The 19,442-nt window shown below is 41.8% G+C and overlaps 1 protein-coding gene across 1 annotated transcript in view; it reads right to left on the reverse strand.

Annotated features, from left to right (window-relative positions):
• VEPH1 (ventricular zone expressed PH domain containing 1) overlaps nt 1-19,442 on the reverse strand; it is a 206,603-nt gene that overhangs the window by 20,229 nt on the left and 166,932 nt on the right. Inside the window, exon 12 of the mRNA XM_014796244.2 lies at nt 2,113-2,230. Within this exon, the coding sequence (XP_014651730.1) occupies nt 2,113-2,230 (118 nt within the window). The remainder of the gene's footprint in view (nt 1-2,112; nt 2,231-19,442) is intronic.

The following is a 19,442-nucleotide window of genomic DNA, read 5'->3' on the forward strand; positions in this document are numbered from 1 at the left end:
AAATAAGAAGATGAAATCAACAACCTATATAAACTTTTCAGGGAGTCAAGAGTTTTTGGTGAAAATAATAGTTTAAAATAGGATTTCTCTCACACTCGAGTCCTCTTTCATGTAGCAAAAGGAAATGAGCAAAGAAATCTAAGCACACTGAAGTTTCAGGGCCAAACATTTTGATTCAATATGTTCTGCTATAAAATATTTGGCCTTGTTTGAATTTTTATTGCTATATGTTCTCAGTCTATATTTAACTGTGAGAAACACAAGAAAGAGTGAATGTGCAAAACGTTCTTTTCAAGTGCACAGCAGTGAATTTGAGAAAACATGTATTAAAGGAACATTTTGTGTTTTTAACTTTCGGCCCCTTTCCTGCAGCCTCCCTCGGCCAGATACGGTTAAATGTTTATTGAAATAAAGACTCCACTTACTTGGAGTGAAAATTCTTAAGGGCCTCTCAGAGCCACCTAAGATAAGCACCTTACTTTGCCATGTTCTCAAATAAAGTTTCTTTTATGCTCTGTCTTCTTTATAGATGAAATAATGTCTCATTAGAAAGTGTTATAATGGAGACATTCAATTCCCCAATTCCTTATTATTTTTAATTAATTTTTTAAAAATTGGGGTGTCCACTCCGGTATCCACTCCATCCAGACCCTCTCCTCAGCCAACAGTCCGAGCCTCCCAAAGGCTGCCCTCCTTCACTGCCAGCATCTTCCATCTGCACCTTTCCCCTGGAGTAATACATTTTAATTGGCGCCTCTCCATGAACCTGTCACATCTCCATCTGGCCAAATAAACACATTTGTTTAAATTCAGTCTCAACTTCTTGGCAGTTAGCAAGAGGACAGACTTGCCACAATGGGTAATCGTTAAGATGCACAAAATCCTAAAATTTAAGAATGGGTGCAGGTGGTTTAATCAATGGCTCTCTAGAGGATGGCTCATCTACAAAGTGGCTTTGTGTTCAACAGTGTTTAACACTGTTCTCTTGGTCTAAACTGTGGTTCCTGAGCAGTGTCAGTGTTGAGAACTCTGTGTCCTCTCAGAGGGCAAATTAGTGATGAAATATTCCCTTTCCAAGCACAGCGTGACTTTTTTTTTTAAAGATTTTATTTATTTATTTTCTTTCCCCCCAAAGCCCCAGTAGATAGTTGTATGTCATAGCTGCACATCCTTCTAGTTGCTGTATGTGGGACGCGGCCTCAGCATGGCCGGAGAAGCGGTGCGTCAGTGCGCGCCCGAGCATGACTTTTTAAAGAAGGACTTATTATCGACCTTATTATCGACCTATTTCCACTGGACAGATTGGGAAAAGTGTAACCAGGAGGCAGAATGGTGGATGGTTAAGAGCATGGGCACTGGACTCAGATTGGGTTCAAATCCTGTCATTGTTAACTTATTACCTGTGTGACCTCAGGCAGTTACCAAATCGCTTGGTGCCTCGGTTTCCCCATCAGCAAAATGGAGATAATATTAGTACTAACCTCATAAGGTTATTGTGAAGGCTCAATGAGATATCTGACATGTTTAGCATAAGGCGTGGCTCATATTCACTAACAATTATTATTTTTAGGCAAGGCCAGTAGACCAAATTCCTTGGGAAGCAGAAAGGAAGAGGAAGGGTGAATAACCAGCTATGAAGTTATTTCTCAAATAATTCCTTTCTCTTTAAGTGTTTCACTTTTTATGCAGTCAGTCATCAAGCAGAAGTGTAAGGGATGAGATGATACGGTCTGTGTGCTCACTCACTCGCTCAGTGTGGTCTCATTTCTGTGAGGCTCTTGACAGAATGCTTATTTTTGTCTAACCCTCAGGGTCGTCTGGGTTAAAATGAAGAATGCTTTCGGGGCGAAATGGCCAGTCCTGCTTTCTTGATGCCACATATATGGAAGGTATTATTTTTCTTGCTCATTTTGGGTTTATGTTTCTCTCCCTTTCAACATCTTCTCTTTTTCTTACTCCCACTTTGGTGAGATGCCTTTCTCAGCACGAAGCAGAGGCGATCAGGCACACCTCTGTGTTTATGCACGAAGAGGGCAGGAAGAAGGGTGGGCTTACAGACCCTGTCAATCCCAGGGCCCCAAGGACTCTGAGCGGCGAGGGCGGGGGTCTCACCGGTGGCTCTTTCAGGGTTGTTGCACATGAAGCATTGCCACGCTCCTGCTGCTTCGCTGAAGCCAAACACGTCAAAGAACCTCGCTTCCTCCAGATGGAGCTGGACCTGCTCCAGATCCTGTCTCAGGAACACAAAGCACAAAGAACGTAAGCTGGCCTGCCTGCTACATAGCGTTCTGAGACCGGCGAGGGCACGTGGAAGCAGGGCGGCTGATGCTCACACTCAGCGCTACGGGCACGGAGGGAGCGTTGAGAAACCTTTCTTGGCCCACCTTGGAAAAGAACCGCCAACTCAAACTCTTCCAAGGGAGTACTCTTCAATACAGAGGGCAGAGGGCAGTGAGCCTGGGCCGCAGGGCGGGGCATCAGGGCTGCAGGGTGAGGTGCCAGAGCCGGAAGTGGCCCAGAATTTTTTTTGCATCTAGCGGCAGCTCCAGAATTTCTAAAAAGGGGGGGTATCCAGGTGGCGGTGTAGTTGAAAGGAATGCTGCCAGGGGATTTGTCTTTTATTTACACTTTACATAAAATTGAGAATCAAGTATTCATATGAAAAACTTATTTCTATTAGGTTGGCTTTGCAGGGGCTGATGGATGACGTGGGGAGGGCTTACTCCCCCAGCCCTGGGCTCCAGCACTCCTTTCGTTTTATGTTTGACCTGAAAAGAGTATGCAAATTTTTCATTCTACTCCTTAATATGGCTGTATTGGTTTTAATGGAAAACAATGTCTTACATTCCTTATCAGTAAATTAATTAACTTTTCCTCTTCCAAACGGTTGAGTAGAATTGACCCACCAAGAAGACTGCCCATGTTCTGCACTCTGTGGCATCATGCCAATGTGTTCCTGCCTAAGAGGCAGAGGAGAGAGGTTCCAGTAGCCTGTAAATGGATGGGAAACTATTCACCTAACCCAATTAACTAGCTCTGCTGTCCTCCCGAGGCTTTCCTCTTACGTAGATGACTGTGGCCTCTGCTGCAGTGTGGCTAGAACCGTACTCTGAAAAGGCTGCTTTCCTAAGAGGGACTGAATGTCTTGGCTAGCCTTGCGGCTACCCAGCTGACTTCTGTTTGTCCTGTGTTGAGCTGGGATTTTATTTCCTTTCCTCTGACCCACACACTCTTAACTTGTACCTGTAGTAACTGCTCTTGGTGCGCCCAAGAGCTGAGGGATGGAGGCGCTGTTTCCACTGCTTATGGTGGATCTAAAATAGAGAACATTCGAGTGGCTCCCCAGATCCTACCCCAAAGTTTCTGGGTCCCAGGTCTATACTTCCTGACAGAGGTGAGAAGCGTGCTGGACTCCAAGCTCCTTGAAAGCAGAAGCACATCTACCTTGCTCACCGTTGTAGTCCCAGAGTCCAGTCCAATGTCAGGAATGGATTAACACGGTTGCTTTGCAGGCCCAGTGTAAACTTTTCCAATGAACTATATGAACACTATTACGAAAATTTAAAGGGAATTCTTTTTAGAGGACATTTACAGTCACTGGAACATAAGCACGATGAAGGCAGGGATTTTTTCTGTTGTTTGGCTGCTACAACCTCAGCACTAAAAATGCCTGTCACATAAGCAAGCATTACACAAATATTTGTGGAATAATGAAAGGGATAAACTGGGACTAGAGGTAAATACTTTTCAGCATCCTTTATGAAGACTACTATGGCTTGTGTTATAGGATTGGACATTTTGGAGGTTCAACACACTGAATACAGCATTTTGAGTTGCTAACATTTAATATCAGATTTTAGTTAGGCATTCCAACAGACACTGTATATACGAATGCTGTTTTAGCAAGAGTGATTTGGAATGTGTTCAATGGGAAAAAGGGAGGCTTTTTTTTTTTTTTTTTAAGCAGGTTCCTAAGATAAAGACTGAAGAAGCACCTGGGAATTTTGTAGGTTTCAAAGGATGAAATCCATATTAAAATTTATGGGGAAAAAGCAGATGTTCATAAATATCAGTTTCAAAACCGTGAAGTCTGTGAAGTCTGTCCTTGGCGATCGGCATGCCGACCACTTCTCTATTTACCGCACAATCGGGGGTCAATTTTTCATTCACCACACACACTGCTAGCAAACAAAGGACCTAAAATAATACTTAAGGGTGCCTTTATGTTTCCTGTTCTGAGACCAGAAATGTCCCAGGTTGTTGCCTATAATACACATTTGTCTTGGCAAAAATTTACTTAAACAGTTGAAGACAGAGGGCAAGCTACTGCCCAGTGCTCACGTTCTGAAGTCAGAGCAGGCTGACCGCTCAGAGGAGGTAGGTGTTGGGCAAAGGAGACCACGTGGAGAAGGCGGACAGAGGTCCTGTGAACTGTTGAAGGCAGCAGTAACAGCCAGCTTTGAATAGAGAGACGGATGAAACTCATGTAGTTCCAGTTATTGGTGGAAAATCAAACAAAATGAATCACAAAACAAGCAAACACAAACCAACAACTAGTGATGCCTAAACTTATGGAATTTTGATTTCTTAAATGTGCTTCAGGTCATGATTTCTCTTCTTTATCCTGCTGGGTCCTATGGCTTCCTCAGACCTTGCCTGAGAATTGCTATATGGCTTCTATGTTTTTTATTTTGTAAGACAAGAGAACTAAAACTGATTTGTTTAGAGAATTACAAACTTCCTTTAAGACAACTAGACTCCAGGAGAGTAATAAAAATCATTCATATCTAACTAGAGTCACGCCCTGAGTATTTCAGTGCAATAGGACTGTGGTGGACAGATCCTAGGGTGACTCCCCCCAATAATTCCCATCTCCTGGTGTTCATCCCTTTGTATGATTCCCTCCACTTAAGTGTGAGAGGGATCTGTGACTTGCTTCTACCCAACAATATGGCAAAGGTGATAGGATATCAATCCCATGATTATGTTATAATACATACACACACACACACACACACAGGACCTGTCTTGCTAGCAGACGCATGAGGAGACTCTGTAGCTGGCCTTGCAGAAGCAAGCTGCCGTGTTGTGAACTGCCTAGGAAGAGGGCCACATGGCAGGGAACTGTGAGTAGCCTCTAGAACCCAAAGGCAGCCTTTAGCCAACAGCCAGTAGGAGATCCAGGCCTTCAGTCCTACAACCCCAAATAAATGATTTCTGCCAACAACCTGAGTGACTTTGGAAGTAGACCCTTCCCATTCAAACCTCCAAATAAGATCACAGCCCTGCCAATATCTTGACTGCAGCCTTGTGAAACCTTGAGCAGGGGACCCAGCTAAATCACAGCAGACTCCTGACCTAAGGAAACTGTGAGATAACAAATATGTGTTGTTGTAAGCTGCTAGGTTTGTGGTAATTTGTTATGCAGCATTAAGAATCAATACTGGGGGGCCAGCCCTGTGGTTTAGTGGTTAAGTGCGCGCGCTCCGCTACTGGCGGCCCGGGGTTCCGATCCCGGATGCGCACCGACGCACTGCTTGTCCAGCCATGCTGAGGTGATGTCTCACATATGGCAACTAGAAGGATGTGCAACTATGACATACAGCTATCTACTGGGGCTTTGGGGAGAAAAAGGGGAAAAAAAGAAGGAGGATTGGCAATAGATGTTAGCTCAGAGCCGGTCTTCCTCAGCAAAAAGAGGAGGATTGGCATGGATGTTAGCTCAGGGCTGATCTTCCTCACAAAAAAAAAGAATCAATACTGGGATTGTACCATGAGGAAGAAGGGAAGGCAACACTCTGCTGGCCAATTCTCAATGAAAATGATGATTCTATTTAAAGGGTCACATTCTTCCAAGTACACTCCAAATCAGGCCTCAGTAAAACCCAAATATTGACTTTCAAATGATTTCTGTCAACTTAAAGAAAAAGATATATAATCATAGTAAGCACGCACTAAGGATTTTCCTGATAAACACCATCTAATTCAATTTTTAATTTTTTTTTTTGTGAGGTGATCAGCCCTATGCTAACATCTGCCACTCCTCCTCTTTTTTTTTTTTTCTTTGCTGAGGAAGACTGGCCTTCGGCTAACATCCGTGCCCATCTTCCTCCACTTTATATGGGACGCCACCACAGGACGGCTTGCCAAGCAGTGCGTCGATGAACGCCCGGGATCCGAACCAGCGAACCCGAGGCTGCCGCAGCGGAGCGCGCGCACTTAACCGCTTGCACCACCAGGCTGGCCCCAAACACCGTCTAATTCAAAAGGGATAAAACCTGTGGAGGGAAAATGACGTTTTTAAACAACTGATTAAATGAGTGTTTCTCCAATTTTAGAAAAAATTCATTAATGGGAGTAGGAATTTGGAAAACTACATAAAAATTCTCTTGCGAAGCTTCTTAAGGGAAAAATAAGCCAGGCAGCCTGGAAAGATGAGAGGAAATGTACAACATTATTTTGATGACAATGACAGCATGAGTCAATGCTATGAATTCTGTCAAAGTGCTGAGTGGCATCTGGCTCTTATACTGTGGTCTATGTACTGCAAGAGGGTACTGGGAAAAGTTTTCCAGAAATCAATGAAAGTATACCTCTTGGAGAACTTTTGGTTCCGGCACATTTAAATTCTGTTCTAAAGCAATTCTGTTTTTGCACAGATACAAAATATAGGTACCTCAAGTGCTCGTGTGCCTGTGGTTAATAGGATCAACTCTAGGCACATACTTCAAGTATGTTTTAAGAATTGTAAACGAGAGTTTGTTTGTTTTTTTTAACAAGCCCCAATATTTTCACATAATAGTAAGGCTTTATGTCTTTATGGTTATTTCTAGTACACATGTTCTAACTATATGGAGGCCAGGTTGCGAAATAAACTTATTGAGGGAAGTAAATTAATAATTCATCTTTATATTGTTCATCTTTATATTATTTATATTGTCCTACATTGTGTAGGCATAGTGTCTTGTAAGAAACACTACATGTTGAATGAGTAAACTAGCAAAAGAGACTCTGAAGAATATTTATGCTATAGTTTAATTTTTTAATTTATTTCAGTTTCTGAAAAATATTACTATTAAGTTGAATTCATAGCTCTTAGTATTCACAGCACCTGGTGTCAGGAACCAAGGATAAATAGATGAAGGAGACACAGTCCACTATTCCAAGGACATGAGAACGTAATTCGTTGGGTCCACACTATTCCTCACAGAGGAAAACTGGAATACACCTTCATTTGTGTTTGGTTGTTATTGTTATTAAGCTTCTTCTGCTGTGATTCTTTTGGACCTCAACTGGATCAAAGCTCCTTAGCAAGAAGACTGATTTCTATGTTACTGTGTAGTTTCTGAAAATACTTAGTATAGCACTTTGCCTATGGTAGATGTTCAATGAATTTTTATAAATTTTTACTAATTGAGACACAGAGATTTTATCTCTGATTTACATCAATAGTGGCATTTAGGTCTTCGATTTTCATGTCTATTCAACTATGACCATTAAGCCCTTTCAGAACATATTTCTTTTTAAAAAAATATACTTGTATCTCTACACATATTATAGGAATTTATTTTATTTAATTTTATAAAACAAGTTTTTAGAATAAACTGTTAGTAATTGAAGAAGAATCTTTGTCTGAATTCATCAATATAGCATGCTGACTGCTTGTTCTCAAGACTCTCAGTTTTTCCAGATCACCAGTTCTCAGGACGTGTTGGCATCAGAAATCCCAGGGAAACTTGTTACAAACATCAGATACAGGTTCCTCCCCTGGAAACCGAACCCAGTTAATCTGTGTTCAGGTCTGGAATCTGCATTTCTAAACAAGATCCCCAAGTTATTCTGATGTGTACTGACTGGGAAATTAATCTTACACCCTTGGGAACAGATGTGGGGATGGCTGATCTGTCTCCATTAATTGGTATTTGAGGAATTTGTCAATCCTCCTGTGTATATTTTCATACTTTTCCACAACAGTTTGCTTTCATATGACACAATATATAATCTGGTTGCAAGAGCAAAAATTCCATTCTTGAAAATCACAGATGTTATTATTCCAAATTGCACAATATGGAAGGAAGAGATGAGGCATGAAAACTGAGCTTGTTGGGGCCTTATTTGAAACTTGGCAGAAGGCTGGGGGATGTGTGAGGAGGGAGGTGAGCAACAGGGAGGTGAGCAGAGGCAGCAAGAGCGCTGACCTGGAAGAGCTCAGCGTGTGTTTCAGTTTCAACGTGGTTGTCACACGTGTGCTGTGTTCCATTGTCTCTACCAGATTAGTAAGGGGACTCTAGGTACACAGGAGTATATGAGGTCATTGTGGCAAGCTTCTTACTTGGGTCTGGCTCCAAGTGGCTGGAAGAAAGCACTCATGTTTAATCCATTTCTGAGAAGTTCTGAAGAACTCTTTCATTTAAGAACCAACAAATATGATAGAATATTTGATTTGATTCAAAAAGTCAAATTTTCACACTCACTTAAGGATCACGAAAAAATAATTTGATTACAGAATGCTGGCAGTAAACACGACAAGAGTTAAATAAAGTGGTTTATGGAAAATCTAATATAAGCATGTGGATTGAGTAGAAAATAAAGGTGGAAGATTGGATGAAGCTTCATAAATGTTTGATAAATTCATACTTAATTTCTTTACAAATCCAATTTCCTTTAAATTTTAGCCCATTAAAACCAGCAAAGTATTTTTTATCAGTGTGGAAGCAATGGCAAAAGACTACCCATGTCCAAAATGTCAAGAAAATCTTGACGGTTCTACAGTGGTGACAGAAGTAAAATGTAATCACCAGAAGTGTTGGCAATGGAAGCCTGCGTTCACATGGGATCTCCTGTCACATTGGAAAGCAAAGAATTGCAGTGATTTTTTTCTAATCGATGGGTGCCATCTGCATTTAATAACCATGTATTGAGCATTTGTACTACTTTGCACAACTACGTGGTACTAGACCACAGAGGGGGCTGATGTGGAGAGAGCTCACTGGAGGGGCTTTGTTGTTCTTCCTTTGGAACTCAGTTAGTGAGACAACCATGCTCCTCAGCCATGTAGGTTATTTTGTTGGGGGTGAGGTCCTTCTCTTGTTGTCTTATTTTTCCCCTTTATCCCTGATACAGCTTTCATTCCCAGACTGCTCCTCTCCCGCCCCCTTACTTAAGTTCTCACTCTTTGGGGTTTGATATATGTCTTTGAACAGATATGTATTCTTGAAAAATATGTAGCAACGTTTAGTGTATTTTTCATTTTCACAAATGATGTTATGCCATAGACCACATTCTATTTCTTGCTCGTTTCACTCAAGATCTCTCCATGGTGTCGTATGTGTATTTAGTTTGTTGCTTCTACTGCTGCAAAGTGATTTCATGTGTGCATTCCCTCCAAACTTTTCATCTAACCATTCACCTAGTGATGGGCACCAGTATGCCTCCGCCTTTGCACTTACATGAACCACGCAGCAGCGAATGTCTTCATACCTGTCCCCTTGCAGACCGGAGTAAGAATTTTTCTGGGATAATCATTCAGGAGTAGAATTGCTGGATCATAAGGTGTGTGTAAGATTGTAGAGAAAATATTTTTATGTTTCTGCACAGTTTGGGCTTTCTCAGCAAATTTTACTGAAACTTGGGACCTGGGCTAAAAGAACAAGCTTTAGAAGTTAATTTATGACTAATCAGAAAGTGAGAGACCATCTAGGGAGATTTATTTTCTCAGAAGTATGTGTTTACATTTCAAGGTGGGGATGAGACCCAGGATTTGGAGACATCCCTGGTTGTCAAGCTGGAGACACTAGCCTTATCCTCCCCCGGAGAGATTTATTTTTTTATTTTTTATTTTTTTTCTGGAAAAGATTTGCCTTGAGCTACCATCTGTTGCCAACCTTCCTCTCTTTTTTTTTTTTCCTCCCTAAAGCCCCAGTACATAGTTGTATATTCTAGTTGTAGGTCCTTCTAGTTCTTCTATGTGAGCCACTACCACAGCATGGCTCCTGAAGATGAGCAGTGTGGTTCCACGCCTAGGAACCAAACCCAGGCCTCTGAAGCAGAGTGCGCTGAACTTTAACCACTAGGCCATCAGGGCTGGCTCTCGAGAGATTTATTTATATCTCAAAAGGTAAGAGTAGGAACCCAGAAGCCTTCCCAAGAAGCAAAGATTTTTCTCCCCTTCTTTCAGATAAGTGGGGGTGCTGTCCCTCCCCTATATAAACATCCTGAGTCATGTTTTAAGGGTTCCTTACCTACAGTACAGACCCTAGTATATGGAGGATGACATCTAGTTCTCATCGTATTGCCCCAGGGTTAACAACTGAGGCAAAGGGGAATTGGCGAGGTTATTTGCTATAAATAATAATAATCTGCTCTGTTCCAGAAACCTTGTTTGCATGAGCCATCAAAAAATTTAACATTATGCATATCCTTAACTTCAGTAGGTTCTGATAAATTACTTTCCAGAATGGCTGTCCAAGTTACATTCCCACCAGCATGTCATGAAAAATTACTTTTCCACATCACAATGGAAGGTCTTCCTAGGCTCTAAAGATTCTGGAAGAATTACCACCAACAACCCTTTCTCATGTCTGAAACAGACCATTCTTTTGGTGACCACAGTCATATTGGTCTGATTGCACCAGGGGCTGGCGACAGTCTTTGACGACTTCTTAAGCCATTGCGTCTTAAACCATGGGAGAAATCAACCATACTCCTGTGGAAAATGTTGTACTTTTCTCCACCTTTACTGCCTTTTGCTCTCATAAGAAGCATTTCAGGTTCTGGGAATCTGGCCACCCTTTTTAGGTACAATTATTTTAATACACTAGTTCATATCAACATTTGGCGAGAGTCTAGTTTTATTTTAGGAAATCATTTTATTGATGTGTTTACTACTTGGAGCAGTTACAAAGGAGATAAACTGACTCGATCGTGGATTTAGGGAGAAAGCATTGCTTCACACGACATGGGAATTTCAAATGTGCCCATTTAGTCATTCAGCTAGAGCACAGCACTAAGCATTGGTGAAGTAATAGAGATCAGATGGGAGAAGTTGCACTACCCCTCAGTAGAGAAATGGATAAAGTAAACTCTGGTCTATTTATACAATGGAAAATATTATAGATGTTAAAATGAATGAGTTAGCTCTACATATATGAACAGACATTTTTTAAAAACATACTGTTAAGCATAGAAAGTATATTGCAAAAGATACATGCAATACGATAAAACATATGTGAAATTTTTTAAAATAATAGTACAAAAACATTCATGGAAATAATACACACCAACCTCTGGAGAGTATTTGCAACAGTTTCTTTCTTTTTTGTAAAGGGAAATATTTGAAGTAAATATGGAAGAAAGGTAAACATCTCTTCTATCTTGTGGTGGGAATGGATATTGCCTTTCTGCACTTTTCTGAATTTATGAGCTATTTCATAATCTAATAAAAAATAAAAGTGAGGCAGAGAACATGATGAGACAAAGAGACTGGCAGGGGTTAGACTGTGTGAGGAAGAAAGATTCTGCACATGGGGGCCTCCTTGGTACCCCTTAAATCCCTTGTGGAGGAGTCCCCTTATTTTGTTTGTGTGAGGCTGGCCTTGGTGGTAAAGGTCATTAAAGGACCATCTCTTTCTCCTGATTTTTGCTTTTATTCTTGTCGGGGCTCCATATCAAAGGTTCTTTTAATCTAGCTCTTCAAACCCAGAGACAAAGGGATAAACATGGAATGAAAAGGGTTTGAAATATGTTTTATTGTTTTGTTTTGGAAAACAAAACTAACCAAACCCAAACCGTGCTGACCTCAAGTTCCATCCTAGGGAGGAGTTACAGAGTGCGCTAAATGACACGAGTGATACTGAAAGAGAAGAGTTTTTTCTGCAGAGTGGGATGGTATAAAGAATGTAGCTCTTTTGGAGCCACAAGAGCTGAGTTTGAGCCCTGCCACTATCATTCACTAGCAGTTCTTGGGAAATATCTTAATTTCTCAGCGTTGTCAGTGTACTCTTCAATCTGTCAAATGCCTGTGATCCCTGAGTTGTCTCCTTCAGAGAGTTGTGGCCGAAATCGTTTCATAGATAATTACACTACTTTGTAAACTGTAGAGAAATAATACAAAGTAGTGATAATGATGATGATTTGAACAAAGCAAGATAATAAGCTCCTTTTTATGCATATAAAATATAGTGGTTTTTGTCTCTTACTAGATAAATATATGTAAATCTTTCTGAAATGAATGACTTGTTTAAAAAACACTGATGTTAGGCGCCTGAGAAACATATTTCATTTTCTAAAAGCAAGTAACATACTTAGCTGTCTGTTTTTGTTAGTTTGTTGTCAAACCTAGGAATACTGGGTGTCATGAGATGCAAACATAGAAGGATGTAATGCAACGTGAACCTTTGAAAGGGGACTAATAACATGTGCATGTTGATGAGGCCATAATGAGATGTACAAATAGAAATGCACATAGAAGCGTGCATGGGCAACAGTGTAATGAGATGCATAAATGGATAGGTGTACTGGTAAAGGCATTTGGGGGGATGTAATGTGAGTTCCAAATGGAAGCATTAAATGGGGAGGGAGGAAAGGGCAGGTTGTGATAAGAGGCAGAGTGAAAGAATGCAGTGCTCTGCGTGAACGGAGGAGCTAATAATATGTGCATGATGAGGATGTAATGAGATAAAAATGGAATGGCATAATGAGGTTCACAGATGGAGGGATGTAATGAGTGGTGCAGAAAGGAGGGAATAATGACAAGCATAAAAGGAAGGATTTAATACTACAAATAAAGAAATGGACATAAGGAGATGTGAGGACTGAAAGGAGGAGCAGAAAAAGAAGGGACGCTGGTGAAGTGATGGGGGATAACAAGATGGGCAATGGAGGACTCTAATGAGATGCTGACATTAAAGGGTGCAACGAAGTGCGCCCATTTAGGGACTAATTAGATACACACATGGGATTAGAATGAGGTACTCAGTAGAATGAGGTATCTGGGCCCTGATCAGACACAGACCATAGCATTCACTTTGTAAGAAGAAGGTGCAAATGGACAAAATTCAGAGCAGGGCCTCAAAGATATCTGAATTGTTACAAACCCAGAAAAGAGAAAACTAAATAGGGATTTAACCACAGCCTCGAAGTTGATGAAGTAATGGTTTGATAGGTGCTGTTTATGGGACACTTACTCCGTGGCAGGTGCTCTGCTGGGTGTTTAACTAAATGCATCATCTCATTTCCCCTTCCTAGCAACCCTCTCAGAGGCAGGTGGATTTGTTCCTAGTTTACAGATGAAGAAATGGAGCTTCAGTGGGGTTAACCAACTTGCCCAGGTCCTGGAGCAAGTCGGTGGTGGTGGAGATGTGACTGAAGCCCAGTCAGCTGGATTCCAGTTGTCTTTCCTCTCTTCTGGTGTTTCTCTAAGAGTAGTCTGTGGGTCCAGCCTCACAGTCACCTGGATCACTTGTTAAAGATGCAGAATCCCAGGCCCACTCCAGCGAGTACCATTTGCAAGATCCGCAGAGGCCCAGGAACTTGCATTTAAACAAGCTCTCTAGGGACTCCTGCACGCACTGAGGTCTGGGAACTATCAGCGAAACCGGCACTAGAGTGGGGGTGCTCTCATGCTTCCCGTGAGCTCTGGTGGGAGATCACGAAGAAAGGGGCTTACATTCAGCATGAGCAATGTAGGTTGGCTGCAAGGGAGACTATAGAAGGAATTGCCAGACCCTGGAATGAGGCATCAAATGATTCTGTATTTAGCAGAGGACTTAAAAAAAAGTCCCCTTCCCCTCAGATTGGTCTTCAGTAGGAACCCCAAATTATATTGAAAATAGCATAAAAATGCAAAAATGTATTGAAAATAATTAGACTCTAGGAAATATTTGTTTATTGAATTCAAAAACATAAAGATTACTCCACGGTCCATAATCCCTAAAGGAAAGAGGATAATGTGTCCTTAGAACCAAAAGTTTGCCAATCTACATGCAACTTTCAGGGTCCTAAAAATAAAAGCAAATAGTGCCACTGACTTCTCTTTCTTGACATTGTCTAGTATTGAGATATCTAAATTGCCGTGATTTTTTAGATTAAAAAAACCCAGAATTTATATTTTGAAGCACGTGTAAAACTTGGATGACTACTCACATTTTAGCGATTTTTAGAAATCTCTTTCAGAATTGTTTTTAGAGTATATTCATGAACGCACAAGAAAAAGTTTCATTACTTTAGTGAAAACCAGCTTTCAGCTTGGAAAATTATTATTCAGTTTGAGTAGTCTCCTTTTATAACAGGCCTGGGCCTGGATAAATTTGGCTAATGTGAGAATAAAGCTTGTTCTCAAAAGGTGAAAGCTTTGTCCTTCACGCTGTTTAGAGGGGTCTTGCAGAGGAAGGGCAGTGAAATGATACCAGTCACAGTGGCCTGAGCCGTTACTATGTGCCAGACCCTGTTCCAAGGGTTTTACATGTACTGTGTCTTCTAAATCTCAGAGCATCGCTGGGAAGTGGGTACTAGTATCTTCTGCACTTCGCGGGTCAAGAAGGTGGGGCACAGAGGACTTGAAGAAAAGGACCGGTGAGTGGTGGAGCCAGGACCCACTCCAGCCTGAGCTTCTAGCTACCACACTTCCACTTTGCCGGAAAAGAGGCGCCGTTCATTCTAATAGTTTAGTGCCTAGCATTCGTAGGAGTTCACACAATATCCATGATAGCATCGAGGGAACAAGAAAAAGATTTTACTCATGCACTGATTATTTAAGAAAAGAACCTAAACCACGGTTGGATTAGAACAGACATTTCAGAGGGACTGCATACCTCTGTTCCCCCAGGAATAGAGTTATTTCGTTAACTATTTTCTAAAGGGTTTTTTTTTTTTTTTTATTCCTTGACTGATGCAGAACATCTGGCCGACTGTGAAGGAATGTTCACTACAGTAGTAAAATTGACATGCTTCATTATGGGACAGCCTGGCTTGTGAAACTTGAAGGAAATACAATACATGTGATAATCCAGGATTTAAACTAAACTGAGAAAATATTTCTTATGCCAATTTTAATATCTTTAAAAAGTGTATGTACAACATAAGTACAGTAGATGTGGATGGTGGTTAGGAAGATAGTAATAGTGTGTGCTAATTAGCCAAGTATAAGGGTAATAATTTTCTAATTTTTCAATAGTGAATGGAACTGTCACTTAGGTTCAATGTGTTTAGAAAATCATGTGCAATCACTTTATATAATGAGTTGCGTGTATGGAATTGTTTAAATGAGGGGCCCTATAGATTGTTATAATGTATAGCTGTTAAGGGAAAAAGAAGGATCCAAATGAAGGTAGAGACAGTATTTGGGGAGGCAAAATCTAGAATTTGGCTGGACTTCCACACTCAGTGGTCCTAAGGCATCAATAAAAGTCATGCTTGCAAAAGTCTCCAGACGATGTGAGGTCTCAAGGACTCTTTTCACCTTCCAGCCTCTCCTCTTACTTGAATTGCGGTAATCCCCGATGAACTATTGCGGAGGAGTTTGAGTCCGACGATACTACATAAACGGTGATAAAAATGCATTTTGTGCTTCAGCTAATACTCTCCCAGGGCTACTTAGCATCGCAAGCCTTAGGCAGGGAGCATGGTGTCAACGCGGCCGTGGTCCGGGTTAGCCTTACCTGCCTCGCCGCCGCGGGCTGCCTGTCTCAGTTTTGGCCTGCAGCGTGGTGGGTGAGCTGGTGCCCCCGCTCCCCTGTGGAATTGTAGAGCCCGTGTGAGGCCGGGAGGAGGAGCAGAGGGGTCTTGTGGAGAGAAGTTCAGCACAAATCTACCATGTTCTTAATCCAGAAAATGACTTTTTTTTCCTGGGCTCTAAAGACTTTCCGTTTCCCAAATTGGGTTTGCTGTGTGTAGACTCTTCCTCGTCAGCATTTTAAATCTTTTCTTTTGCATCTTTACCCTCTATCTTCTCGAACACAGATCTCCCCTACCCTGAAACCTGTCACCATTTTATTACCACTCAACCAAAACGCAAAAGGTGTGGCCTTTTGTAAACTCCATTCTATCCTTGAACAGCTGATCACTGCTGGAGAAAATCGTATTTCCGTTTTACTTTAATTTTATTTATTTATTTATTTTCCCCCAAAGCCCCAGTAGATAGTTGTATGTCATGGTTGCACATCCTCCTAGTTGCTGTATGTGGGACACGGCCTCAGCATGGCCAGAGAAGCGGTGCGTCAGTGCGCGCCCGGGATCCGAACCCCGGTCGCCAGCAGCAGAGCGCACGCACTTAACCGCTAAGCCACAGGGCCGGCCCCCGTTTTACTTTAAATCCATTATCTCAGATCCCAAGTGGGTGTTCCTCATCCTAACAGTCCTGCTGTTTTTCTCTAGTAAGTTCATGGCTCCTTTCCGAGAATTTCATTTCAGACTTTCTCTTTCCTCAAACCTCCTGCATTCTACCTCCCTCCCCCACCTCACTTTCAGCTGATGGCCTCACCTCTCATTTCACTGAAAAAGTTGAAATGCCGTAAAAAAAACCTCACTCATCTTTCCACCATCAAATCTGCTAGTTGATCTGGGTCTGTATGCAGTCCTTTCCTCTCATTGCTCATCATTCTCACTCTACTGCATCGTCCCGACAGCTTACAAACATGCTCTGGGCACTTCCATTTAAACCACCTCCATACTTCCTCCATCACCAACTCATTCAGCGCCAGACTTTTAAAACAGCTCTCTACATATGCTGTCTCCCTCCTCATTCTTTCCTTCTCCTTTCTCCACCTACTCCTGTTTGCACCTTGCCATTAAAATGGCTCTTTCCAAGTTGCCAGATTGGATGGACACTTTTCTGTACTTGTCTTCCTTATCTGGCTGCCAAATCCCACCCACTTCCCTCCTCTTTCTTGGACACTCTCTTGAGATCTGTGACCCCTACACTCTCTGGGTTTCTTTTGTCTCTCAGCTGCTGTCTGGACTCAATCCTGAACCAAGTCCTTTTCCTCTCTCAGCTCTCTTTCCAGCTTGCTTTAATCTTCCTGTGGCTTTTATCATCTATCTGCTGATGTGCCCTCATTTCTGTTTCTGGCCTAAACCTCTTCACATTTGCCTACTAGACAATTCCACTGGCACATCTCACAGGCATTTTAAACTTAAGCTGTTTGCGAGTCTCCCTCACCCTTACACCCCACTCACTAGCTTGTTAGGTCCCTTTTCCTCCAAAATTTGGATTGACTGTGTCATTTATTTCTACCCCTTTAAGCTACTCTCTTCTCTCGTCTGGATCAGCAGTGGTCTCCTTTGTGACCCCCTCATTCTGCTTCTGCCCTTTTCTGATCCGGTCTCCACACAGCAGAGAGTGATCTTTTGAAAACAGGCTGGGTAATGTCTGCTGCTCAGAACTCTTCGGGACTTCCCGTAGACTGCGTAGAGTCTGAGCTCCTTGCCGTGGCTCCCAGGCCAGCGCTACCTTCCCCCAGACAAACTCTCTGGTCTTCACTCTCCCTTTTGTTCATGGGGCTCCACCCTAATCCTCTTCCTCCTTCCAACACTGTGGGACAGGTTGAGATCACTCCTGGGGTGGACATGACCATCCACAGTGATGGAGGAAGAAGAAAATACTACAACTTTCACTTGTAAGTTTTCCATCTCATCCTTTAAAATTTCTACTTTTGAATATGTTTTATTATCCAAATAATGAGCATACGAATACAAGTATGTAACTTATAAGTAAATAAATATAAACATTGAGTGCTTGCTCGAACATTTTTTCCTGATGGGATGTGTGATTTAAATTTGGAGGAGAATGCTCTAATACACCAAGGTTTTGCCTTTTTTCCCCTTATTCTTCCTTTTTTGTTTGTTTTGCTTTGCTTTTGTTTTTTGGTCTCAAGACTTTTGTGCAAATTGTTGTCTTTGCCAGGAAAACTCATCAGATACCAGCTCAGAGAAGCCTTTCCTGACAACCCAACAAATGCTCCCTCTTCCTCCTTTTCTTCAGGCATTTTGTTCCCTTTTACAGTATCTATCAGTGTGGATTTGTGTATCTGCTTGTCTCCATTGGGGCAGGGCATGAGAGTTTATGTTCGGTCTCTACACAGTGCTTGGTGCAGAGCAGACATTCTCAAAGAAGATTTTTAACTGAATGAATGAACTTCGAGTCATATTTACCATGACTTCACTGTGATTTCTTTTTGGTCTCCTCCATGTTATTGCTCACGTCATTCTCCTTATGTGGAACCATTTTCCTCTTTCTTTTAAAAACCCAGACTCTGTATTTTAATGTCTACCATCTTCCTAACCAGCTCACTCTCTGAGCAAGGAGGGTTTCAGACATTTGCATCTGCATCCACATCCTACCCTCAGTCTGCCCTCCCAACCCCCTTGCCTCCAGTCTTCTATCATGATTTGCAGTCCTCACTTTACACCTTAATCACTGGATGCGCCCCTTGGCCCAGCTTCTTTGGATAGACTCTTAGTCATACCTTCTTTTTATCTCTTTACCTCACGTGTGATTCTTAGATACTGTCCATCAGAATTTCCTGGTTCTGAGCTTATACCCTAAAAAGCCTAAAAGCCCCCATCCCCTTCTAGGCTTCTGAAATCTCAAGCCCAATTCCCATTTACCCCATTCCCACCTAGCTTGCTCTGAAAGGGAGGGTTCAACATAACTAACCCTTCTCAAACACCATGACTCACACTGCTCTCTCTTGGGGCTGACCCACACTTGTCACTGACATCATACGTGTAGACTTAAATTTCCTCTAAGAATTTGAATAGTTACAGCCTATATATAATAAGCCCACTGCTTATTTACTTATGCATTTATTTATTCAAGCACCATATTAACACTGTGACTCAAAACACTAAATCTAACCCTTTGGGGGCATCAGAAGGTCCCCTTTTGTTCCACCCAGAATTGGTGCTTCGGTTTTATTTATGCTTTGACACTATAGCCAATTACCCTGGAAACTGTCAAGTGTGTCTGTAGCAATGTGGGTGGAAAACAAATCTCCAAATGTTAGCCAGATGGGCACATTTTATTTCAGCAGTAAATTTAATGTTTTTTGTTGTTGTTTCCGTAATGGGCATAGTTTTGCCACCTCATTTCTATGGCATATGGGATTTCTCCATGCTTTGGGAACTGGAACGTGCGTGTCCATAAAGGAGACTTCTCTCTCTAATCCCAGTCCTTTAGCAGCCCCTCACTCGACTCTGTCAGCTGGCGGGTCCTCTGATGGTCAGAGGGAGCTCCCTGCAGGGCTGGCCCGCAAGGGCTGGAGAGGAACTGTCAACAGTATTTCTAGTTGTCCACGGAGGCCACTCTCCTCGTTTCTTAAATAAGTCCACGGATTTTCTGCCCTCTTTCTAAAACCCATATTTTATAATGAAAATTGATTATCTTCAAATGGAATTTTCTTTATTTTAAATTGCTCATTTATATTAACTTACATAAAGCAATATAA

The sequence above is a fragment of the Ceratotherium simum genome, chromosome 15 (assembly GCF_057802395.1).
Source record: "Ceratotherium simum simum isolate JZ-2026a chromosome 15, ASM5780239v1, whole genome shotgun sequence".
Classification (NCBI taxonomy): domain Eukaryota; kingdom Metazoa; phylum Chordata; class Mammalia; order Perissodactyla; family Rhinocerotidae; genus Ceratotherium; species Ceratotherium simum.